At 39.5% G+C, this 26,500-nt stretch overlaps 1 protein-coding gene across 2 annotated transcripts in view; it reads right to left on the reverse strand.

Annotated features, from left to right (window-relative positions):
* The window catches only part of SYT10 (synaptotagmin 10), a 51,837-nt gene extending 25,546 nt beyond the window's left edge, over positions 1-26,291 (reverse strand). Inside the window, exons 1-3 of one of the 2 annotated variants that reach the window (XM_007067329.3) lie at positions 25,911-26,291; positions 16,517-16,874; positions 8,354-8,918 (exon numbers count right to left, since the gene is read on the reverse strand). In XM_007067329.3, the coding sequence (XP_007067391.1) occupies positions 8,354-8,918; positions 16,517-16,874; positions 25,911-26,064 (1,077 nt within the window). In that variant the 5' untranslated portion in view covers positions 26,065-26,291. The remainder of the gene's footprint in view (positions 1-8,353; positions 8,919-16,516; positions 16,875-25,910) is intronic. The other variant, XM_043541107.1, reaches the window with a different exon arrangement.
* Positions 26,292-26,500: the final 209 nt, after the last annotated feature.

The following is a 26,500-nucleotide window of genomic DNA, read 5'->3' on the forward strand; positions in this document are numbered from 1 at the left end:
ATATGTGATTGTCCATTTTTAAAAAAATGTGGTATACAAATACTTACACCCTATTCAGTAATACCTTCCACTTATTCATATTCAAAGTGCTTGACAGACAATAATTAATCCCATATCACTGCTTTAGCTCTTGGATTTAATCTTCACTCACAATACTGTGTCTATAAGGATGCATATCTTGCACCATTACTATCTCCAGTTTACCTATGGAGAAACTTTGACACAGAGATGTTAGTGACTTATCCAAGGACAAAGGAGTCATTGTCATAGCTTGAACTAGGAGTCAAGAGTTTCTTGCTCCAAGTCCTTTAATAAGAACACTATATAGCATACCTCTTCCTATTGGTAGTCTGGTATCCAAACGTGCAGAGGCACACAAAGATTAACCTGCATAGATTCTACATTTATATCAATAAAAAGCAGAGATTTTATCTGTACTTATACAGTACCCAGTACACTGAGGTGCCCATCCTCATGGAGGCCTTAGGATCCTACTGTAATGTAAATGTAAATAGTATCAGCTATCGCTAATGTGGCATATGGATCAGATTTAGAAAGTATCAGAGGATGGAAGGTTATACAAGAACACTTAAACAGGGCTGGAAGGGGTTAACGTGGCTAGGTAGGCTATTCACTCCACAGGCTGCACCTGCAGGAAGAGCCAGGGAGCAGGGAATTAATTGCAAGCAGGCTCAGCTGGGCAGGAAGAGGCAGAACCTATAAAGCCAGGAAGCTGGCAACAGATTGAGGCAGCAGTCACTCCCTGGGAAGAGGGAGGAGGGTTTGGAGCTGGTACTCCCAGAAAAAGTGGGGAACCAGGAGTGGTAGAAAGCAGTCCAGGGAAGAAGCAGTAGGGGTTGGGAGAGTACAGCCCAGAACCGCTGGATTAAGGGTCCCTGGACTGGAACCCAGAGTAGAGGGCAAGCTGGGGTTCCCTTACTAGCCACTAAAGGATTGGCACCTGAGGCAGTGAATGGGAAGACTGCCCAGGACTGCTGAATGAAAGACTCTGATAAACCCGGAAGTGGGAGGACAAAGGGTCAAGTCACGAAGAGAACCCTGTGGTTCCTGAGATGAGAGAGGAGCTGCAGACATGAGAGAGAGATGGTGTGACATCGTGTGACCACATGAAGGACGTCGATCATGAGAGCCAGAGTGACCAAGAGGAGGCTCCAGACAAGCAATGAGTGGAGCACCCCGTGACAGATTTAGAAATATAAGAGTCCAACCCAGCAAGGACTTCACATGCCAAATTCTCATTAAGACGGAGTAGACTATTTCTTTTACTGGGGTTCTTTGCATATTTCTTTATATTAAAAACCATCAAAGTGCAGCTGGAAGGATTCATTTATTTCTTCATTGGTTGCCTTTCATTTTTTAAAAATCAGTGGATACAATGAGCATGTTTTGTGTACATACTGGTTTCATTTTCTTGAACCCTGTTACAACAGATTGAGTGAAGTCTATGACTCCAACCTTGGAAAAGGGATGGCAATACACTTAGGCACTCTAAGGGAGCCGAATGTGACCGTATATGGACTCTCTCAAAAGCTTTGAATAAGAATCAGGTTCCATGGATCTAGAACATAAGATACTCCCAGAGCTTCCATATATCTGCAGCCCCTCATAAGGAGTCCAAGAATGCATCATTATCCTGGATATGGTGTTAATTTAAATTCTCAGCACATTTTACTGTTTCTATCAAATGGAATATCTTGATATCGTTGGGCATACTAAGAAATTTTACATAAAATATTTAAAATTCTCCATCTCTCAATTGACAACTATGTGTACATATGCTTATGCTTGCAAAATGCATTGAGTTTCTTATAGATTTCATTTATTAAAAATATTACATTTCTATGTGTAGTAAATATTACCTAGATGTATCTCTTGTATATAACTAATTTCTACTGTGTATGGTAAGAAAAAATGACATAATAAAATCAATATTTTCTGTAATATAATTAATGCAAGTGTTCAAAAAAATTTCTTCTGTACATAACATATTGTTAGTTAGACATCTATTACAAAATTTCTGTGACTGGCTGAAGATTCCAACTCACACATTATCTTTTCTCAAATGAATATGTCCATAATAGTTGGGGGGGAACGGGAGAGCCAGTAAGCTGGTCTACACAATGAGACAGGAAAACTACATTAAAGTTAATTTAAGACAGAAGATGAATACATTTCATGCTTTTGACCAGAAAATCCTGGTTGAACTACAGCATAGCTCTTGGAAAGACATCCAATCTTGATTTAAAGACTTTGAGTGATAGAGAATCCCTCATATTGCTATGTATATTGTTCTAATGGTTAATTACCCTCACTGTTAAAATGTTCACTTTATTCCTGGTCTGAATTTGTCTAGCTTCAGTTTCCAGCAATTGGATATCATTATCCCTTTTTCTGCTAGAACCAAGAAACCTGCCACCAGAAACCTTATCCCCATGTAGGTATCTTTTAATGTAGAAAGGGGGACTAAGGGAATTCTTAGCCATACTCTACTTGCAGAACAGGACATGAATATTTGTCTGTGGGAGGGAGGTGGTCCTGGGAGGGCTTGAAAGTATGAGGAGATGCGACTCACCCTTTATTTGGTGAGTGTTGCACCAATCCCCAGATCCAGACCTAGGGTTGGCTCCCAGTTACCTACAGTGTCAGTAAATCTCTGGGCATGCTTCCTGTGTACTGGAAAGCATGCCTGGACCCATTGGCCAGAGGTAATAAACCCCACAAAACAAACAAACCTGTCCAAAACATGGGGAAGATGGGAGTGAGGCAAGGGGGAAAGAAGTATCAGAGGAATATACCTATGGGTGGTGTCTCATTCACCTTGCTCCTGCTCCAGACATTCAATTTTTAAAATTATCAGCTGATCACTAATACGGGCAGGCCAGCTTGTGATGAAATCCATTTCCACTAAAGCACATTCATGTACCCAAGCATAGCTTTTCTCATTCCACATTAATGGCACTAAAGGAAGCAGAAAAGTGCATAAGTAAAAAAAAAAAAAACTGTTCAAGGCATAAAGTTTACTCTCAATGTCTGCTGAATCAGTTTGAGCACCTACTTCTCAAGGCATGACCCAAATCCTATGGACTTTACTGGCCGGATCCAAAACCTTTTGGCATCTTACCATTGACTTCACTAGACTTTTGAATAGGTTCTTAGAGTATAAATTCCTCTTCTTATCTACTTAAGCATTGCTTAACCCAGTGCAGAATTGGACCCTCAGTCTTACAGTTTCTGCAATGTAAGAACTGGAAATCGTTAACACTACCCTGATTTTCATGAATATAAAATAGCTAAAATAAACTCCAAAATAATCCAAAACACAAGTTCATGGTAGCACATTCCAGCTTGTATATGGTAGTGATTTATTATAGTATAGTTTTATTTTGCCAGTAAAAATAATCCAGTCAACTACTGAAAAAATGTTGTTAATAATTCAAAGATTCAAAAAGTCTATAAAGTCCCAATATGGTTATACATAACTACAAATTACTTTAATTTTCACATGTTCATTGGTAGTCGTTTCTAAGTGGTAGCCACTTTGAAAACAGGCTATTTGCACTAATTCAATACTGTACATAAAGTTGTGTTTACAGTTATAAGCTCCTTGCTGAATGACTGAAGCTCAGAACACAGCCACTACTTCCTAAACTGCATACTTATGATTTGAAATTGTAAAATAGTGGTTCATTAACACCAAACAAGATACTACCACGCTAAACTAAGCACTATAATTAGGCGGTTTTGTTTCTCAATGCTGAGGAGAGTTGTACTAATATCAGCAGCCAAGAACAGCAATAATTCTCAGCTACATGCATATTAGCATGTCTCTCCCAGTAGCACCATTTGGTATGGCATTCTAGTCTGCCCAAAAAGATGTCCAATAAGTTTAGAATGACGAGATCATTTTGGTTTATCAAGTAAAAGGTTTGCATTTTTGCCTGGTCTAAAGGACCAACAAACATTTAAATGTAAAATCTCTCAAAACCCACCAGAATTAATAATAATAAAAAAGCAATGCCATTGGGCTTCTTTTCTGCAAAGAACTTAAGGCACTCATTGAAGTCAAAGCATGTGAAAGTTAAATACATACCTAAGTGCTTTGCTGGATCAAGGCCTATGCCAATGGAAAGCTGGGATTTTAAGTTTTAAGCCCTGAATGTTCATTGGAAACATAAAGAGATGTTAATATTTTTACCTCAGCTGTAATTTCAATTGAAGTCTAAAAGACCATTTGAGTCCCATTTGCTGCTGACATCATGAATATTTGCTGTTTCCACCTTCAGGAGGAAGATGTTTGACTTATTTAGATATTATAGTATGATATTTTCTCTACTTAGTCTGATTTGCTTGTGAAATCATCAGCAGTATGAGTCTCAAATGGCCTATTAGACTTCTCTAGAAGAGGGAACCAGATGGTTTTTCTTTACCTTTTGTGTGACTAACTGAATTTTCAGATATTTAATATACTAAAACAAATGTATTAGCTGGTTGACACTCATGCTTTATCATCATCTATAGGTAGGGCCCTACCAAATTCGTGGCCATGAAAAATGCATCAGGGACCGTGAAATATGATCTTTTGTGTGCTTTTACCATACAGATTTCACAGGCAAGACCAGCGTTTCTCAAACTGGGGGTCCTGACCCAAAGAGAGCTGCGGCGGGGGTGTGTGTGTCACAAGATTATTTTAGGGGGGTTGCGGTATTGCCACCCTTACTTCTGTGCTGCTGCCTTCAGAGTTGGGCAGCCAGAGACTGGCGGCTGCTGACTGAGGGCCCAGGTCTGCAGACAGCAGAGTAGAAGTAAGGGTGGCAATACCCTACCATTCCATCCTTACTTCTGCGCTGCTGCTGGTGGTAGCTCTGCCTTCAGAGCTGGGCTCCCAGCCAGTGGCCCTGGCTCTCCAGCTGCTCCGCTCTGAAGGTAGTGCCACCACCAGCAGCAGTGCAGAAGTAGGGATAGCAGTACCTGCAACACCCCCTAGAATAACCTTGCAATGCCCCTCCCAACTCCTTTTTGGGTCAGGACCCCTAAAATTACAACATCATGAAATTTCAGATTTAAATAGCTGAAATCATGAAATTTATGATTTAAAAAATCCCATGACTGTGAAATTGACCAAAATGGCCTGTGAATTTGGCGGGGCCTTATATATAGGTATATGTCTACATTGCAGCTAAACACCTATGGCTAGTCTGTGTCAACTGACTCAAGCTGGGGCTGAGGGGCTGTTAAATTGCAGTGTAGATGTTTGGGCTTGGACTGGAGCTCAGGCCCTGAGACTCTTCCCCCCTGGCAGCGTCCTCGAACTCAGGCTCCAGCATGAGCCCGAACATCTACACTGCAATTTTAAAGCCAAATAGCCCAAGCCGCAAGAGCCCAAGTCAGCTGACACGGGCCAGCCATAGGGATTTAATTGCAAAGTAGATATACCCTTAGGTACTCAAATGGCACCCGTTACCATAGCATCTGATCTGAGTGCCTCACAATCTTTAAAGCATTTATCCTCATAACACTCCTGGGCTGTACTATCATTTCAATTTTGTAGAATGAGGAACTGAGACAGAGACAGACTAAGGTCATGTCTAGACTTACCTCTGGAGCAATCGATCCAGAGGGGGTCGATTTACCGCGTCTAGTGAAGACACGATAAATCGACCACTGAGTGCTCTCCCATCAACTCTGGTACTCCACCGGAGTGAGAAGCGTAGGCGGAGTCAACGGGGGAGTGTCAGCAGTCGACCTACCGCAGTGAAGACACCGTGGTAAGTAGATCTAACTACGTTGACTTCAGCTCTGTTATTCATGTAGCTGAAGTTGCGTAACTTAGATCGATGCCCCACTAGTGTAGACCAGGCCTAAGTGCAACATCATCCAAGAAGCTTGCAGAAGAGCAGGGAATTGAACCCAGGTCCAAGGCTAGCATTCTGAATCATCCTTTCCATGTTTAAGATCCACTGTTTCATGTACTTGCCAGGCCAAAGAAATATTTTGGCAGTCTGTTAACTCTTCAGAGGTATTGGTACTGGACCTATGATCAGAAAGAAAGTAGGTCCCTGTATCCTACCCATATCTGCACCACTGAGCTGCACCCAGAAGCTAGAACCTCCAAAGCACTACCATCCACTTGAATCTAGCAGTACCCAGTGCCACCACTTCTGATATGCCTGTCCTGAGGGTGGAGAGAACAAAGGGGAGGGTGATTCCTTCCTCCCTGAGGTTTGGTAGGGGTAAAAGAAAAGAGGAGTTGTCTTCCCACATTAAAGAGGAGGAATGCCTCCAGTAGCCTGTGGTCTGTAATTCGGCCAATCCACCCCTCTAAAAAATTGCATGAGTTCACCACTATATCCCAGCTCTTGCTTAGACTTTCAGTCAAGCTGATCACTTTGTTCAGGAGGAAATAAATTAAAATGCATATGAGTGATTTTTTATTTTATTTAATTTTTAACTCCACTGGTATTGTACAGAAGATGGAGCCAACAGAACAAACCATCCTAAACTTGTAGAATTAATTAGTGAATGTTTGGAAAACCCTTCAAGATCCTTGGAGGAAAGGTGCTATATAAGTCAAAGCATTATCATCATCATGAAACAGACTGACCTTCAAGAATAGACTTCTAAAAACAAAATAATATGCTCAAGAGGACTAAGAAAATGATGAGAAAAACAATTTCATATTCAGCCAAGAAATATTTTAATGTTACCTATGAACCTTTAAAGTCTGCACAATGTAGCAACCAGGGCTGACGCCAGAAAGGGCAGTGGAGGTAGCTGAGACAGTTGTTCCAGTCCTGTGCATGAGATGTTGGTGCTCATTGGTACCTCTAGTGGTTGGTCAGTGCTGATGCACTGCTCTATAGAGCAGCACAGGGTCTCACTAAGTGCAACAGCAACAGGAGGCTAAGGTGACGATGCCATTAGCAGCTGCAGCTGTAGAAGAGAGCCAGCAGCAGGTGACTGCTGAGGAGGTGCCAGGCAGCATGAAGAGAGCCTGAAATGAAGCCCTGAACAGGCCCTGGCTATTCCAAGATCCTGGAAAAGGCGCAAAATGGAAGGCAGACTGGGAATGGGGAAAAACAGGGGCACAGGGGACACAAGGGGAGGGGAGATGTGAAAAGATGAAGGAGGGTGAAAAAAAACAGGGCAGAGAGACGAGGGTGTGTGTGTATGTGAGAGAGAGAGAGAGAGAGAGAGAGAGAAAAGGGCACAAACAGAGGGCAGAGAAAAGGGGGGAACAGCAAATGGAAGAAGGGAGCCAAGGCCATCAATGTGAAGGGGGAAGGAGGAAAACAACAAATGCGGGACAGAGACAAGGTAAGAGGGTGAGTCCTCTGGGAGAAAAGGGGAAAACAGAAAGGATGGTGTAGAGCTCCCACCTGTGAGGGAGCAGCCCTGCTTGTGTTTTATCTCTTAGACCCACTAAATCTTAGGGGCAGCGCTGGCAGCAGCCCACCTCCTACTGAAAACGCATGGATAAGGAGGGCATATGGCTCAGAGTGACGTAGATACCCTCAGTACAACAAGATAACAGGAAGTTTCCTTATGAACAGTGTAGTATTTTAGAGAAAACTGATTTGTTTTCTGAAACCATCTATCTGATTCCGAGTGGAAAAGATGAGTTTGGCCTTTTGACCAGTAAAGGTAAGGTTGGGAGGTAGCATTTCTTAGTAGTTGCAGCATGTCTCCTATTTGCTTCTGTTCATAGTTGAATTTTATAGGCTACAGTTCTCACTTGAAACAGTAAACCAATTCTCTCTGTTTCCAAATGCTCCCCCATATGTCTTTCTGCTCTCCATCAACATTGAGTGTCTACAGTAGACATTAGCAACAAAGAATACATAGATATTTCATATAGGATACCCTGTGCATGGGACAGCTGTTAGAAATCATTTTAGACACTGGATCATCTTAACCTCCATCTCTTTTTTCATTTAGATTCCAATATGTGAAAGGCGGTTAATAATACCAAGGTGGTTTCATGGCATATCAGTACATGAACATTTTGAAGGACAACGTGGAAATGTACATATGTTTTGCTAACAGGAAAATATTAATTGTTTCTTTTAAACAGTGATACTTAGGGGCGTTTGATTTAATTAATAAATCTAATTTCCATTTGTGTAGTGTGTCATGAGGGTAACTATGTTCCCAGAAGAGTTTTTTTTAAATTACATTTCACGGCTTCCCAATCATCTTATTTTCCATGCTCAAAGGAAAACACTGGCAACTCTTTCTTTCAATCTGTGCTGATAGACAGTATATGCTTTCCATAAAGTACAAAGGAGAAATGAAAATATCATCAATTTGAACACTTTTGGGACACATTACTTACTGTGGTGGCACAGTGGATGTCTTTCCACACAGTGGCTTCCCTGGAGAGATCAGAGACTTCAAAAAAGTTATCAAGAATAACTTCCCCAATCATGTCATGTCTAGAAAATCTGTCAAAATCATATACACTGAAATGCAATTTCCTGTTGCTGAGCTGATCATAGGCTACAGGAAACTGAAAGGTTTCATCAAAGACAGGATTTAAAGTCTTTCTGTGAACCCGTGTCTGAAACTTCTTTTTCCTGTCTGGGAGAAGGTAAATCTTAACATACGGGTCTGAGGTTCCTGTGAAGTCTTTAGCAGGTAGCTCTAAGGCTTTGACAATGGTAACAACAAGGAGTTCATTTTCATAATCATACTGTAGAGTAAAGTTAAGTTTCCCACAGATTTTCACATCTTCTTGCTTGTCTTCCGAATCAACAGACTTCTGTTTATAGAGTTCTGGTTTTATTCGCCCAATGCTGGTTGTTGTCTCACCCCGTTGTAAAATCGGATCTGTCCCCATGTTAAAATCAACACTGGACACTTGCATCTGCCTTGGCAAGTGCCTCCTGAAAGAATTATGCCTGTACACACAAAAAATTAGCTTGGATTATCTCCATGAAAATGTATGGGTTTTCCCCAAATAAAAATAAGAACAAAAATTCTAAACAAATCAAAGCTTAGGTTTAAAAACAAAGAAATTGTTGTGGAAATCCAGTCTTGAACTAAGAATTACCATTAACACCATACAACATAATTTTACATGAAAATGGAACTTCATATCCCAAAGGACACCCAATTTCCTAGCAATACAACACATACCTTGTTTTGAAAAATGTGTACCTGAAACTGCAGTGGAAATTATATGACTCCCCAAACTTCAGTAAGACTAAAACATCACTGTAAATTAATACCTTCATTTTTATGGTAAGTGCCATATGATTTTTTTTAATAATCAGAATTGGCCAGGACTTCAGTTTTATATCTCATAAAATCGGAACTCTAACACTGATCCCTAGCACCATGCTGGGGGTATTAGTACAGTGTTGTTACACAGGAAAAAGTACGGCCTACCACTCATCATCAACACTTCCTGCACCTCTTGGGCATTCCTTGGAGGTTTTCCATCTAAGTATTTAACAGGCTCAACACTTCTCAACTTGCGAGATCTGTAAAGATCATAAGGTACTAGGCCTGCAGGTAAAAGTACAGCATTTAACCAGTAGAGGCCCTGATCCTGTAAAGATTTATACACATGCTTAAATCTTTTCAGGATTAAGATTATAGTTGGATTCTCGACTGGTGATTTAACATTTAATTCTAGTCGTTCTACCGTTTAAAGCTTTATTAGACATTTGTTTCTTCCATTTTTTCCTGTTTTCCTATTCATCCTACAGTGTGTCAGAAGATGAATTCACTTAATGATACCAAAAGAAATTATTTTAAACCCTCCTAATTTGGATTGCAGTATAGTACATTCATGATACTTAAGGCCTTATGCTGTCTACAATAACAGTGGGAAATTTGCCATTGCCTTCAAAAAGAGTAGGATCAGGCCTATTATGTGTTTTACAGTAGTATAAACTGTAGGATAATATACTTACTATATTTAATCTGGTGAAGACTTTGTGTAACCTAAATGTCCATTTGATTTTTCTGCCATTATAAAATTTCCCTAGTAAACTGTGCTGTAACAAAGTCACAGATTACTCCTATGACTACACTTATACTTAGTTGCCATTAAAAACCAATTTAATTGTCAGAATTTCCTCACTTTTGAACAATCTATTACTTATTAATGCCAGATGTAAATGTGCATTATTGCTCAGTTCTCCCCACTGTTCAGCATGCTGAAACCAAGAGGAATCACAGCTGTATGTTTATTTCTTTAAACCAGGAAAACAAATTCTCCATTTGAAAATGATCATGAGTAATTTCATGGAAAATATTCTTATTTATGCTGTATGGGAGAGGCTGCACAATGAACCAAACTGCTGTGGATCCTCTGAGAGCTGCACCCAGGGGGCAATCTGCAGCCATTAAATAATGAACAAGAACATTTTCCATTCTGGATGCCTTAGGGGTGTTGACTGCAGGGAACGGTTCTCAACACAGCCATAATTTGGATTTGAACTGGTTACAAGAAATCTCAGTATTTCAAACCTGAAAGTTAGATGACTAAAACACATTTCTGATCACACACATTTCTGTGTCAGAGAGAAACTCTCAAGCTGAACCCTAACCAAATTTAAAAAAAATAAGTTAAATATAGGCTCAGGTGCCACAAATGTCCTCGAGTCCACCTGCAAATTTGGAGGGATTTATAATCACACATTTTTTTAAAATCTTTTTCTCCTCCATGCTGTATGAAAAAGTCTACACAAACAACAGGAGACTCTGACTATGCAGTGGAAACTGTGAAACAAACTGCTGTCAGAGGAACAAAGTAAGCAAACTAGAAACATACAAAAAATGTTCTTTGATCTCTTGCATTTATAATAATCTGTGGTAGCATTTGTAAAAATAGTAGGTAACATTTTTTGAACAAATCTAATTTCTAAGTTGCAAGAGTCCTTTCAAAATTAAAAATATTCACACACACACATACACCCTGTAATATCCTCCAGTGAAACTAGTCACTGTTTTTAAGTGTCACTTGATAAAACAGTGCAGCTGTAGGATTGCTCTCTGTGGGAACCAAGGCTCAGTAGCACTTTTACTCTACTAAGCCAATGCCCTAATTACACAGTACTTAGTGAATGTTCTGAGTCACAACTTTTCAACAAGACAGATAATTACTCTTTTAATTATTAAGGTGCTTCACTGTTGTCATGGCAACATAGTTACGTTCCTTTTTTCTGCAATAACAAAGGGATTAATGACTGTTATACTGAAGTGCAAGGATCTCAGCCAATCGCATTGTGGAGATGCTGCACAGTTACAGACTCATACCTCTAACAGGGCTTTCAGTGACAAAAGAGTGCAGGCCCATGCACTCTGATTCACTACTGCCCCTAAAATCGTAATCATAAATAATGATACTTAGCTCTTATATAGCATTTTTCATTCGTAGATTTGAAAGTGCTTAAAACTGGCATCCACATCCGCCAAACAAGCATGATTTCCTCAAATCATATGAAAAAAACTTTGTGTCATAAATGTTTACTCCCTAGATATTTTCCAGTAATAATAATATTAGTAATTCTATAACAATTAGTAACATGACAGTGCTTTCTGTTAACTCAGTAAGACTCACACCCAAAGAAATAAGAGCAGACAGATGAGACTATGATTAAGGCACCGGACTGGAAGTCAGGATATATGAGTTCAATTATTAGCTCTTTTACTGACTTCCTGTGTGACCTTGGGCAAATCACTTAGTCAGTAGTTTAGCCAAACATATAAGTACATGCTTAACTTTAAACATGTGCTTAAATTAATCCCTAGAATGGAACATAATCACATGCTTAAGTACTTTGCTGAGTATGGATAGACCTAAGGATGTGCTTAAGTACTTTGCTTTAGGATCATGGTGACTCAGTTCCTCATCTGTAAAATGGGGGTGAGGGTGGGTTTTGATAATACTCCTTTTCTCCCAAACTTAAGCTATCTTTTCCAGTTAGATTGTAAGCTATTCAGGGCCTCTTTGTATAATGGGGCTGCATTTTCAGTTGGGGCCTCTAGGCATTACTATAGTACAAATAATAAAGAGTAATAATTTGGCCTTTGGCTTTAGAGTTTACTTAACCCAATATAGGATTATTAACTTGTACAGAGAAAGCACATTCAAGTTATAAACTAATTATAAAATAATGAATAGTATAGAGCAGACAGTTTGGACACACTTATTTCTCCTTTTATATGGTACAAGGATATGGGGACTTACAATAAAATTGTAAGGCGGTAAGTTAGTCTGTTAATGGTTGCTCCAGCCATTAAGCATAAAGGTTTCTCTCTCTTATTTTTAATCATATCTAATGTAACTATTATGTTCTAATTATCTAAATAAATGTCTAATTATTTTTTCAATCCTAGACTCCTAGTCTGAATCCTACTGTGGTAATTAGTTCCATAGGTCAATTTTGCCCTGCATTTTTTCCCCATTTGATCAGCTTTAAATTTGTTGCCTTTCACTTTTGTTGAAAATTCCCTTGGTCTCGTATTATAAGCAAGGGTAAATAGATGCACTCAATTTACCATGAATTATTTTGAGTACTTCTATCATCTCCCCTCTTATTCCTCTCCTCTCTAAACTGAACTGTCCCAGTCTTTTCAATATCTCCTCATAGCAAAATCTCTCCATGCTACTAATGATTTTCATTTCTTCCTCTGGAACTCTTCTATTTTTGCTATATCTGTGTTGACTATAGTGGGAGTTCTGAGCTCAACACCTCTGAAAATCTGTTTGTGCGCATGTCAACGTGGGCACCCAAAAAGGAAGGCATCCAAAGTTAGAAGCCACCTTTGCAGATTTGGCCTTAGTGACTTTCTCGAGATCACACAGTGAGTTAGTGACAGAGTTAAAAATGGAATCTGAGTCTCCTCATAGTCTTGCATTCACCCTACTACGCAGTAGCTGCCTCCTGCAGATTTCAGCTGCCCCCTTCCTTTCTCTATTTTGATTAATTTCTTAAAAAGCAAATAATCTCTCCTGCAAAAGCTACTTTAAATTTTACTCCTACTTAGTTAATTTCAGTGGATGAGCTGGAGGAAGGAAAGAAGAGGAAAGAAAAAAGCTGGGCTGAAGTGGGATTGATTTGGGAGTGTCACGAAGTAGGAAAGAGGAATTTAATAATTTCCACCATGAGACCAACTTCTCTTGTAGAGATGCTATAGATTGTTCCTCTGGATAGTTTCAAGTCTCACTTTCTGTTACAGTGAATTAAATCAAGAGCTGTTTAATAAGCCCAGTTTAGATTTTTCAGTAGTTAAACTAAAGTTGCAAATGGCCAGAGGGCCACAAACTGCTTCTGAAAGGACTTCTGGTATCCTGGGGAAGAAAGAGACCAAACAATTCAAGATCTTTTTCAAAAGATGAAGTTAGATGAAATTTGTTAGAAAACAAATGTAGGTAAGAGTATTTGTAACTTACGCCCCACTAAGAACTCCAGAATGGATGGCTATGTTACAATAAATAGCTCAAAATGATTTTTAAAAAGTTTTTTCCTTTCTGAAAATGTAAATGATCAGTAATCATTTACATATCATAAAAGTAAGAACATACGCTAGGGAGTGTGTTCCTGGGCCTCTAGTGAGTGTAGTTCTCGAGTGGATAAAGGTACAAACCCAAAATGTACCCAAGAGGTGCAACAATGCTGCAGAAATGTTCATCCTGTTATAGTTTACTGCTTAGTTGGGATCCAGACACTGAAGAGTGACTTTTTTAATAAGTCAACCTTCTTCATATTATTACAAACTATAACGATACAAAATGTTCCAGTTAAGCTGAGAAACCTCATTTTTCTGAACATGTCTCTGTGTTAAAAATACTATCCAGAAATTGTGATCAGACACATTGTTAGGTTTTGAATAATGTATTATATGATTATAGTTATAATCAGTTAATATCATGCAGTTTGTTTGATTAATAATTAACTAATGCAAGAAGACCAACAATATATCTGATTTGCATGACAGACTCCTGTCCAGATTGTCTGCTCTAAATCTAAGTTCAGCATAGGTAATGGGGGCTATTAAGGGTTGGTTACACTCTCGAATTCTCTGCTCCAGTACAGGTTAGAGAAGCCTAGGAGCTACTCTAACTTTAGCCACCTGGCAAAATTTACTGATCAGCTATGCTCAGCTGGCAGATGGTCTGAGTGCAATGCATTCTGGTCATTTTCTGTTGTGACATGCCCTTTCTGAATAGTCTTCTGCTGAGAGTGGTATAGAAGCCAGCTACACCACTTCTATGCTTGCTAGGGACTCTCCTACCGCTACAGGTATCCCAGCAAGGAAGCTGTAGCAAGATTCTCAGAGTGACACAAAAGGGACTGAGCAATCCAGTGAATTGACCTTTGTGTCTGCTCTCCTGATATATAAAGTTTTGGGTCATGATAATTACACTACTGAATGTGAGAGGTTCAAGGAGCAGTAGGCAGACAACTATATGAAACAAGTGTAGGTATGGGGAAAAGGTTTTTGTAAATACAGAAAGGACCATGTGGAAGGCTACTGTGAAGCTTTTATGGGGGATCTGATTCTAAAAATACACAAGGAAGTATTTTGTATGATAGACACTCAGCTTTGAGGGGAACCCTAAAAGGGCTATGTCTCCAAAGCTCCAAATGGCAGCTCCAAAGCCAGGAGAGATGAAAGGCCGATCTGAGTGAAGTTTTCCCCTTGATAATCTGGAATGAGCAAGAGAGAAAGACCCCCTGGAAACACTACCAGCTGATACAAGTGAGAAGAGGAGAAATAACTGCTTATATTCCTTAAGATTGTCCTCGGCTCCAAGACTTTTTATGGTTTTAGGGTCTGATCCAACGCCCATTAGAAATCTACAGGACTACTTCCATGGACTTGAATGGGCTTTGGATCAGGATCCTAGGAGTTGTTTCCTTTCCTATATGATACCACACGAAGTACTTGGGTTTGTTCTGCAGCTAGATATTTCTTCTATCTATTCATTGGAGGTTTACACTACCTGATGGAAATTTTGGAGTGTGAGAAGTGATGGTATGGGCAAGAACCTTCCACTTAATATCAAATTATTCTATGTAATATTCTCGTCATGTTAAATGGTACCAACTTTGGTCTTTCTCTGGCCAGAATGACAGTTATGATTTCATGGATACCTCTCCAGCATTTTAAAAAAGTTCCATGTAACAAGTCAGATTCTGTGCTCTGCCTCTTAGGAAGTGGAGCACTGGACTTGGAGCCCAGACAAAGTGGGAGAAAAAGATTGCTTTAAGTCATCTGTGCATCCTCCTAATTCAAGGATGTTTAAGAGGATTGTGCAGTTCCTGGTGTGAGTGAGACCTTCCCTAAGGAATGTTTTGATTTATGAAAGCCTCACATGGCTGCTTCACAGCCTGGAACAGTAGCAGAACAAAGCACTCCAGCCACTCACCATCCCATTCAGAATACTCCCCCAGCAAATCCCTATGCACAAGAGGTCAATATAAGGTTCTCTACGTACATATATGCTGGGCATAAAGGGGCCACTGTGTGGGACAGAATCTGTCTCAAGATGTCATCTTCAACATTTGCCTGAACTGTTCATGTATTTTTGCTTCAGTTTCAAGTGTACATTGTACAAATCATTTATTGAGTAAAAATGAAATACTTTATATTTAGCATTTATTGGTTTCATTTATGTCATGATTCACAGCACATCTCTTCCCCGCTTTCATTTTCCCTGTGTCTAAAAAACATTACTAAATTATTTCAGATGTAGTGATTGATGTTGTATTTCACTGTTTAAATGTCTCATGTGCATTAAATACTTAAGTCACAAAAAATTCTTTGATACTACAGGCACTACTATGTCACAATATATCTTTAGTTCACCACATATTGACATAATCCAGTACTTGAGAGGGACAAACAGTTGGTATTCTCTAAATTGTACCAGGGCTTTCAGAGCTGCTTCAGGTTTATTAAAAAACCTTCTGTATTATAGGTGTAATGTATTAGGAATATTCCACAAAGAGGTATATTTTGTTGAGTGTGGAAATTTTAATGCTTTTAAAATGTCAATCCACATCTTAAAGAAATGTGCATCAACCACATGTTTGTAATTTATTTTATGATTCAAATTTTCAGTTGATGGAGCTGTAAAAATATGCATACTAATTGTACCTGAAAGCAGGAGATGTTCTATAAACTTGTCTGGCTCTGGCAAATTGCCCTAAAAGATCCTTCCTTAATAAAAGTTTGTATGGAAATGTGTCACAAGTACAAATACATTTTTAAGTACAATAGTGACAGACATAGACTTGATCTTTGCATTTATAAACAATGAAATATTTCAATTTAAATTTTTGAGAGAGTGTTCTTTATGGCTGTTTACTGAAAAATTTGCAGAAATGTTGATGCTTTGGGCTTAATATGACTGTTTTCCCGAAAACGTGTAAGCACTGGACTGAGAACGCTCCAATTTTGAGGCCTTAATTCACAACAAAACGCTCTGGCTCTTATCTATACTCCATAAAATGCTATAAAACTGAGTTTTCCTTACCTGGATGAGGATGTAGGCTCAGTGATCTGCCTCTGCATGCGTGCATGTTTAATTAGATGTTCTTTCAATGCATTCTGGACTTCTGCTGGAATATCAGGTGAAGTGTGGCTAATTTTCATTGCAGCCTCAAGTACCTTCACTGAAGGTTTCCCATTTTCTTTAATTTCCTTTTTCTCATTGGTTTCGAAAACCTCAGTAGGAGCACTACAGGTGCTTTGAGGGATATTACTGGTATTAGAAATAAGAGGTTTGCTTCTCCAGCATGGCCAACACAACTTCCAAAAGACAAATAGCGAGACTACCAGCAAGGCAAGCCCACAGAAGCTGACGACTACTGCTAGCAGACTGACTGAGATGTCTGCAAATAATCAAAAACAAAGATTGTCAAGACAGTCAAGCACAGAGAAAAAGAAACATGACACAAGTAAGGAAGCAGAAGATTTTAGATATTTCTCTTGTACAGAGCTTTCAGGATATGACAGATTAACATTTTCAGTCTTGCAGATATCTAAACAATATACATTTTAAAAGTTTTACCCACTGATAACAATTTAACTAAAATTCTATTAATTATTGCTTTGTTTACCAGCAAATGGCCAGTTTCTGCCAGTCTTACTCACACTAAAATGAATGGGTGTACATGAGGAGTAAAGTGCTAATCATTGAGAGGAAGCGTAGCCTGTCTTTCCATTGATTTTAGTGGGCTTTGGTTTAGGCCTTTGGTGGACTTTAGGTTAGGCCCTTGGGTTAAGCCCTGGCAAGAACTTTCATGGAGTAAAACCAAGAATGTATCTGACTCAAAAAATTAAATCACAGAAGCTATCTTCTTTGAGTACACATTAATAGATCATCATGTGCACCCTGGCAGATATATAGTTGTTCAGCATCTTCCAAACTTTAGTCACATTAGGAAATGTGCATTGGATGCATTGGAAACATGTCAGAAGCCCAAAGGTAATGCATAATTTGCATGAAATAGAACAGGATACAGCTGCTCTCTTTTTTAACAAGTATGGAGGTACGACCAGCACAGGCTAACATCTGAAAGCTGCTCAGATCAAGATGGCATTTAGCGTGCTGGTACCTGGAGTCTCCATGGGCTATCCCTCTGTACTGAAAATGAGGCTCACCACAGAGCACATTGTAGACCATATGCTGCACTTTAGCTACCCCTGCTATCCAGCATTTGATTTGGTCTGCCACCATGGTGAACATGTCTAATAACATTACCAAAGTAAAGAAAACAGATTTCATCTCAGCTTTGTGAACAGATTCAAATTTCAAGGGAAGGTTGACGTTTGGTAGTGCCAGTAGGAGTCCTCATTAGGAGAGTTATTATATGAGACACACTTCAGTTTGATTTTTTTCATTACCATGTTATATTATAAAATATAGACTTAAAAATCCTCAACCCCCTTGTCTTTTGAAAAGGGCCTTTCACATGTTTTAAAATTATTCAATCGGCCCCAATTAAATCTTGTGGAGTATTCTTGTCCCTTAAGCAATTGCTGCTACTGCTTGCTCCGACAAGGGTTGACAGATCTACAGCTAATACTTTGCATCCAAAGCTTCAGGCTCCATGCAGCTAAAATGAACCAGCTGAGAAGCACATAGAGCAATATGTAAATACAAGTTTGCTAAAAAAATCACAGAAAGAAAAAATCCTTGAACTACACAGTGGTTCTATGAAATGGTATGTAACTCACTCTTAGGGGGATTAGAAGCACAATTGAAATTAGAGAAGTTTGTTTTTTTAAACATTATAGTTATGATTTCCAGATACATATCTTTCAATAATAAATATTGAGCTCAAGGTCCATATACCATGATAAGGGATAACCGTAAAAAAAGAAAAAAAAGAAAGGTTTAGAGCCTTGAGAAAATTTGAAAGGACCAGAAAAACCTTGGGGTTTAAACTAAGCCAAATCAAAATAAAAAGGGCACTTAAAAATCAAAACGCAGAACATTTTATACTAGAGAAATGAAACAATTACAGAATTTTAGACATATATATTTTGGCTCGTTGTCTAAAATTCTGGAATTGTTCTATTTCTCTTGTATATAAAGATTTATCTCTTCATATATTAAGTAACCCTTTAGAGCTAAATTGTGGCTTGCCCTTACATAGCCATGATGGAGTAAGAAGGGAGTAAGGAATTGTTCACTCCCCTTGTTTGGCTTGAAAAACTGAAATTGAAACCTGTGCTCTGGGACAAACAGGCTAGGTTCACTTCTGAGTTGCTCCCAGTGAACTCACTGGAAAAGGGGTGAAGGAGCAGGCAGAATCACAGTTCCACCTTTCCTAACCTCACTCATCTAGTGGCCAGTCACACAGCAGGAGATTGGAGGGAGCATACTGCATGCTTTAAATGGGTATAGGCAAATTACTCCCTCCTATGCAACTGGAGAGCTGCAGAGGGCATTGTGCCTCACAGAGGCAGAGTGTTTGCCAGGGCTACTCTGGGTGGGTGTTGCTTTGCTAGGTTCTAACCTCAGAGCTGAGACTAAATGCCAACATTTAGCCCTTAAAAATCCCTTTGAGATCAATTTTAAGATTAAAAAAATGCATATTGCTAATTTCTACCACACAACAAATTAATATATTACTACAGCTAATCATAACAATTGTGAAAAACAAACAAGTTTCAATGAGAATCATTCATTCTAAGGACAGAAGGGACCATTAGATCCTCTGTCTAGTCTGATCTGTATTTCACAGGCCATTCAGTTTCAGTAACTAATTTGAATTTGTCTGACTTCAGCTTCCAGCCATAGGTTCGTTATGCCTTTCTCTACTAGAGTAAAGAGCCCTTTAGTACCCATCATTGTCTATCCATGAAAGTAATTATACACTGTAATCAAGTTGTTTCTCAAACTTTTTGATAAACTAAACAGATTGAGTTTTATGTAGAGAGGGGTGGGAGATGGTTCCCCATCCCAGACTGTGATGAACAGATAGTATTAGCTCATTTCCTCCGTTCTGATGGTCACTCAGCTGAGCAATTATTAAAATTACCCTGCTGTCATATTAAGCCAGAATTCATTCAAGCCCATCTGTGGAATAGTATTAAACCTGAGCTTTCCAAATCCTATGTATCAAATAGGAAATGTCTCCTATAATGTCTTTTTCACAGAAAGTTTGATTTGATAAGAGAAAATATCAAGAGACATTTCTTCAGACAGGAGTCTCTTCGTATACCCATCAAGGAAGTTTAGTACTTAAGGCTGAATCTGTCAACAGGAATGGATTGTATGCCCTATATGTCAATAGTGTGCTATTTGTCCCTAACTAAGACTTAAACCTAGAGACAAATTAAGAGCCTAATTTAATTTTTGGATGCAGATGGATGTACATTAATTCTGTTATGGCAAAAGTCATGGGTGTCTGTATTCTGAGATGGCTGTTCTAACCTGCTCTGGGTTCAAAGATGGGTCAGGAAATTGGGGACCTGTAATCAGCTCCCTGACAGTCTCATCCCCGCAGCTGCATTCAGCCATTTACCTTTGATGGTGTCTAGAATAGGGCATCTCAAGTTTTGTTCTTATGCTTCACAATATCTTATAAGAGCTGTGGATTGCATTTAGCATTCCTGTCCTCATGTTGTGCTATGGGTGAAAACATGTGCAGATTGAAGTCAATCACAGATCTCCCATTGACTTCAATAGGGCCAGGATTTCACCTCGGGTATTTTTTGTACAGCATCCAATCATTTGCCATGATTTCATCTCCACAAGCTAATAAGAGTTTATGATTGCAATTACCTGTCATTTTTCTGTTGGTTTTCCAATTAAAATGAGTCCTTCAAGCTGTTGTATCTTTGGGCCATTTTGTATTTCTCATTTGAGTTTGTCACATTTATTTTTGGAAATGCAAAGTGACTGAGTAGTATTTACTTCAAATTCTTCTTCCTGTAGCTCCTGGCTTTCACTGTTTATAGACACCCTCGAAAATACATCCACTACAAAAAGCTTATTGTCAGCCAGTATTTCACATTAAACAAGTACTCCATGAAATTTCATGATCATTTTCTGAATTCTAGGCAGTGCTTTGCACAATAATTTCTGTAATAGAGCATCCAACAATTTATGGTCCGTATCGACTTCAGTTGATTTCAGCTCATAAAATCATGCACTACCAAACACACTGCCTGCATTTCCTTTTCAATCTGAATGTAGTTTCGTTATATTTCAGTGCTTTGGAAACATATCTCACTGTTAACCCACTCTGATGGCATCTGAATTTGCTCAATAAGTACTTTTAGGTTATTGCTCACTGCTAATGGACCTGATGGTTGCACACATTTTTGGTGGCACACTGGGATATATATGAATGTGTGATTCATTATCTCTTGAGAGAATAACAATCCAGTCATCAAATATATTTTTCATCCTGAGCAGCAGACAAGTTACATATCCATTTGATCATTGGTACTTTCAGATTGCCTTTCAACCCAAGCATCCACAAGACTTTCCTTTTTCACTATTTCAGACTCTACTTAACAGTGTGTCATTATACAGTGTAGTCTATAGGAAGTGGGTAATGTCCTATTAAATAGTTTGTGAGTCCTCTAGGGTATGTCTACACAGGGATAAAAAAAAACCCCATGGCTGGCCTGTGTCAGCTGATTCAGGTTCGTGGGGCTCGGGCTTTGGGGCAAAAAATTGCTGTGTAGATGTTCAGGCTTGGGCTGGAGCCCAAACCCTGGGACCCTACGAGGGTGGAGGGTCCCTGGGCTCAATCCTTCAGCACATAATTCTCATGTGCACGGATGTACATACTGCTATTTAAATGTTCTGTATTCAAGTGTTTAGATATTTAAATATGTTAACATTGTTAATATTTTAACAACAAATGTGTGTTTGCATTACTTTTCTGGTGTCAGTAAATATTAAATTATGTTTGCTAACAGGGTTTTAATTAGTGGGATTGTTTTTAATTTAATCTGAGTGTAAATTGAGTTGATGAGCATCATCTGACGGCAATGGTTTGAAGAGGAAGAAGTGTTTGCAAATAAATGCAAATGCTCCTTCAAAAATCAGTCATTAATTGAAATTCACATTTATGTTCTAGCTGTGAGAGAAAAGATTATCTCAGTTAAATTGCATGGTCAAATGCAATAATTGAAGAGAGACCAACACTGACCATCGACTTTCAAGTATGATAATATGGACATTTAATATAGGTTTTCGTTTGTATGATCATTCATAAAAGGCATTCACTATATTAAAAGAAAGGCAAAAGCTCAGATTGTGCAAGCAATGTCCTGTATCACCCAATGACGTCTTGCACTGCTAAGGAATATAACTATTCTGTCTGTAGAGACATGGTTACTTTCAAACACAAATTACGTTATAGTACAATTGATAGTAATCTTAATGAACACTGATGCTCAAGTAGAAGTATACATGGCTACAGAAAAAGCTTCCCATTCTTCAATGGAGAGATAAAAAAATGTGTAGGAGGAGGAAATCATTTTTTCATTCATGTGTCTTTGGAGTAGAGTGCCTACTATTCCATATTTGTGGTAATTCATTGATATGATTTTACTAATATGAGCCAACTAATATGATCTCTTAAGCATCCTATATGACACTCTAATAATTTTGGACTAGATTCTGCCACCCTTATTCATGTTGAGTAGTTCCTTATTTGGCAAGTAGTCCCATTGATATTAGTGGGACTATTTACTAGTACTACTCTCTGAATATGGTACTACATGACAAAAGTGGCAGAACTTGGGTACGACTATCTAACTTTTGGCCTGATCCTACTGCTTTTCTTCAAATGAAACTCTGCTGTGGTCATGGGCAGATTGTGAACCCCTTACAATAATTAACAGCCTCTCACAGAAGTAATCCCGATGACTTTAATAGCACTACTCATGGAGCAACTGTTCACCACGGAGAGTTAGGGGTTTGCGGTCCAGCACCCAGTGAGTTCAGTGGAAGTTTTGCTTGAAGAAGAAGAAATGCTGGATCATGTCTTTTATCAGTGTATTAGTGGTCTCATTTAATGTAAGGAACAGTTTAAAAATGTTAGTGAGTTTTAAAACACACATCTACATATTGATGAGAAATGAAGAAAATGTCATACTACAGAAAATAATGCCTTTATTTTAAAACATGCTTTATGTTTATTCATGTGAAGATGCCCTAAGATTCTATAGCTTATTAAAATGATGTAGATATACTCAAGACAATGTATTTGCTGAAGAGATAATTTTAGCAAGCATTCATCAAATGGAAGACATGTAATCTAATATCCTGATAATTTAGAAAATACATCCTCTAGCATTATTTTTTATGTAAGAAGTGTTTCTAGTAATCTTATGAGCAAGCAATTTTGTATTCTCACCTCAGCCACCTTTACTTCATGACAAATTGTTATTGCCGCAGAATACAAAATTTAAAATCCCAGGCCTTTTGGCAAACAGCTGCAAATTGGTTAAGCATTATGAATTTAAAATACTGATAAAATTGCTGGCTTTGAAGAAATGCTAAAAATGAAGGTATGCAATCTAATATGAAAACAGGTGCTGAATTTAAATTTCTAAACAGGATAATTTGCTTTATCAGTACCTTGGAGAGCACCTTTGTATCTTTCATATATTATTCCTTTATATTACATTTATGTTTGTTAAAATAAAATTAATAATGACCCTCAAGAATTAATATACAGTGCACTAGGTGCTCTTTTACTATAAGTAAAGCAACCCTAGTGTAAGATTTTGAAGCTCAATACCAACTACATCTCCATTTGATATGATTCAATCTGGATCAAGATAATTAACATATGATGGATTATAACAAATATGCTAAAATATACTATATTTAATTAAAAATGCTAGCGGGAATACTGTGTAGTTCAACCAAATGAAAAATAATCAATCACATCCACTAGCAACACTTTCGCATACACAATCTATTAATCTGTCTATCCATTTATAGCGTGTACTATATTGTATGTATTCCTCGCGAACACAGACACATTGAAATACATACACCTCTTCTCCCCCCCCCCCGTTTCCCCTCCCAACCCCCACCCCCCCTCGATGCAGATAAACTTCCTTCTGGATTCTGTTCCCACTGGAAACTTTGGGACTTTTCCCACAACTCCAACAGCAGTAGAATCACTTCCTTTGTTCTTGGCTCAGGTAAATAACCACATAAAATGATCCAGAGGCGCCAGCTAGCGTTAACTTGATTAGAGGGATTTCATTATGGATCCTTGTATTCAAGGTGTGTAAATGCACCTTAGAATAAAACTTGGCACAGGGTGCCTTAGCCTATGAGAAAGAACTAGAAGGGTCGTTGTTGTTATGGTTGTTTTGGTTTTGTCAACAGGAGTTGGAAAAAAATTAGATCCTCATTCCTCTCTCTTTTTAGGTGGGAAGTTTCTCTGTTCTGAAGTGGGATTGTTGAGTGCGATAAAACTCCACCTTACTGCTGAATATGCACTAAAGACTTTGGGCATTAAAAGAAAAAAACAAACAGTGGGACATTTATACTACTGCTATTGCTTTTCATAATGATTTTTAAACTACATGTTTATTATTTTTCTCTGTTGTTCAGGTCTCGCCTGCGAGAGCATAAGAATAAAGCACCAAAAATAAGTTTAATTTTTAAACCCTCCCTTTAAAAACATTACCAGAGAAAAGTCAACGGAATCATGAACTATGACAAAGTAAGGTGAGAGAGCTGAACTGAGCCAGAAACCCGGGACAATGCAGAAATTAATCAGAAATTCATTCCCTAACCTTGATGTGCCGAGGTACAAATAGTAAGTGTCCAAATATGGTACCACTTGAGCTCCGTTAACTAGGCAAAATCTTTGATAGATTATCTTGCTTCTGAGGATTTAAATCAGTCCCTTATTTTCTTCAAGTCTTCCCTGATGGATCCTAGAACAGATCTGACCCCAAAGCACTTCACTGAATCTACAGGTTTCCATTTGTACATTCCCATCAAACCTAGGCAATGTAAAATACACATCCTTAACAACAACCTCACCCTTAAACGAGGGCTCATCCTATGGGACTATTTTATTAAAATAACTGTTCCTTTCATTCATAAAACTCCTTGGTGTTGCCAGGCTTTATGGCTTTATCATCAGTAAGAGATCGCTGCAACAGCTGGTCATCCAGAAACAGCCGAAAGGCACACAAAGGTACATTGATGGATTGGTTTGGGGTCCCCCAGGATATTTTTCTCCCATAACTATAACACAATATACCTTTTTTTCATAGTTAAAACTTCAACAACAAAAATCTGGTTTTCACATTAAAAAACATCTAAACACCGTGTCTCGGCTCTGTGAATAGGGTTCCTGTCCATTTCCTTCCCTCCACTCCCTCTAAATCTCGAGCAATGTTATGTAGAGCAAGCCTTCATTTGAAGCGCTTCCGATTCATACAACCTGTTGGCTTGGTGGCTGCCCGACTGAAAGCCTGTGCTCGAAATATCGCAAGGAAACATAAGGGCCACTGGGAAGAACAGAGAAGGGGAGACGTGGGGTAAATCATACATGTAGACTAACACTTCCTTCCCCCGGAACATACACCATTGTTTATAACACTAAACCAGCAGCCTCTTCCCCCTCCCTACATCGGTGCAACAGGAGCAAATAGTTTTCCAGCCTTAAGAAAGGAAAATTTCCTTGCAGATAAAGCAAGAAACAATTAACAATGGAAGTTCAAGTGTGTGCGCGCGGGAGGGGAAGACTAGCACTGGAAAGAGGGGAAAGGAGATGGGATACAAGGCGGGATATTTCCTGTTGCACAAATCCAACCAACTGTTGGGCTTTCACTCTGGGGGTGATTCTCTCTCTCTCTCTTTCCTCCACTCCCTGTTCCCTGATCCAAGGTCCTGACGCCCCCCGCCCCCCGCCCCCGCAGCATTTTCCTTTCCTTTGTACTTCTAGTCCTCACGCTCTGCAGCATCGCTACAGCAGCAGCCCCTCCGCACAACGCGGGAACCTTCCCGGAGCTCTGCTTTACAATCAGCGCCGTACAGAGCAAATGAGACTCCTGGGCACCAGCGTTTGCTGTGCTTGCGCTGAGTGCGGTCCTGAGCACTTGAAGACAAACTGCTTCTGGTTATTGTTATTTTAACATGGATTCTCCCCCTGCCCCCCCTCCACCTTCACAGGCAAAGCAAAGAAAAAGTTCAACTTTCCGAACGCCCACACAACCTGCTGCCGCTGCTATTACTAGATAACCGTCCCACACGCGTGTTCCCCCCTCTTTGCACCAAGGAAGCGAAGCAGAGGCAAGGAGCAGAGTGAGGGGGACGGGGGACGGGGGGGGGGGGAGAGGGTACTGGAAAGAAGCTGGGGGGAAGCAGCAGAAGACGAGAGAGGAGCAGGAGAGGGGGCTCTGCAGAGAGTCCACTGTACCTGTGCTGCCTATACCTTGCTTGGTGGTCTCCAAGGGGAAGAAGATGCCTGAACATTTCTCCCGCTCCACCTGGCCCCCCAGGCACAGCTCTGAGATGATCTGCAGCGCCTTGTGACACAGGCTCCCCACACCATCCTCCTTGTGGAAACTCATCTTCTTCTTCTTCTTCTTTTTCTTCTTCTTCTTCTTCTCCTGCCTCCTTCCCTCTTCTCTAAGCCATCGCTTGCCTGGGAAGGGTTTTCTGGATGTCACTAAAAAGCCACCCAGCTACCAAGTCACCATCCCCGGAAGAAAAAGAAAAAAAGAAAAAGAAAAGGGGAGAGGGAAGAGCAGCGAGAGAGCCAGTGCAATTGACACGTTGCAAGTGAACCAAGGCTCTCATCAGTAAAGGGGGGGTGGGGGCGCAAGGGGGGAGGGAAAAAGAAAAGGAGGGAAATAAAATAAGCATCCACTTAGCAACGCCTTTTGTGCCTAGCAGGCTTCGGTAGGCAGCGGCGTCCAATGGCAGCAGAGCGCGGGCGCTTGCCCGGGGAGGGCTACAGGTGGCGGCAGCGCCGGGCGGGATGGCAAGGCTCCGGGGGAGTCCGTG

Source organism: Chelonia mydas, chromosome 1 (genome assembly GCF_015237465.2).
Source record: "Chelonia mydas isolate rCheMyd1 chromosome 1, rCheMyd1.pri.v2, whole genome shotgun sequence".
NCBI classification, from domain to species: Eukaryota; Metazoa; Chordata; order Testudines; family Cheloniidae; genus Chelonia; species Chelonia mydas.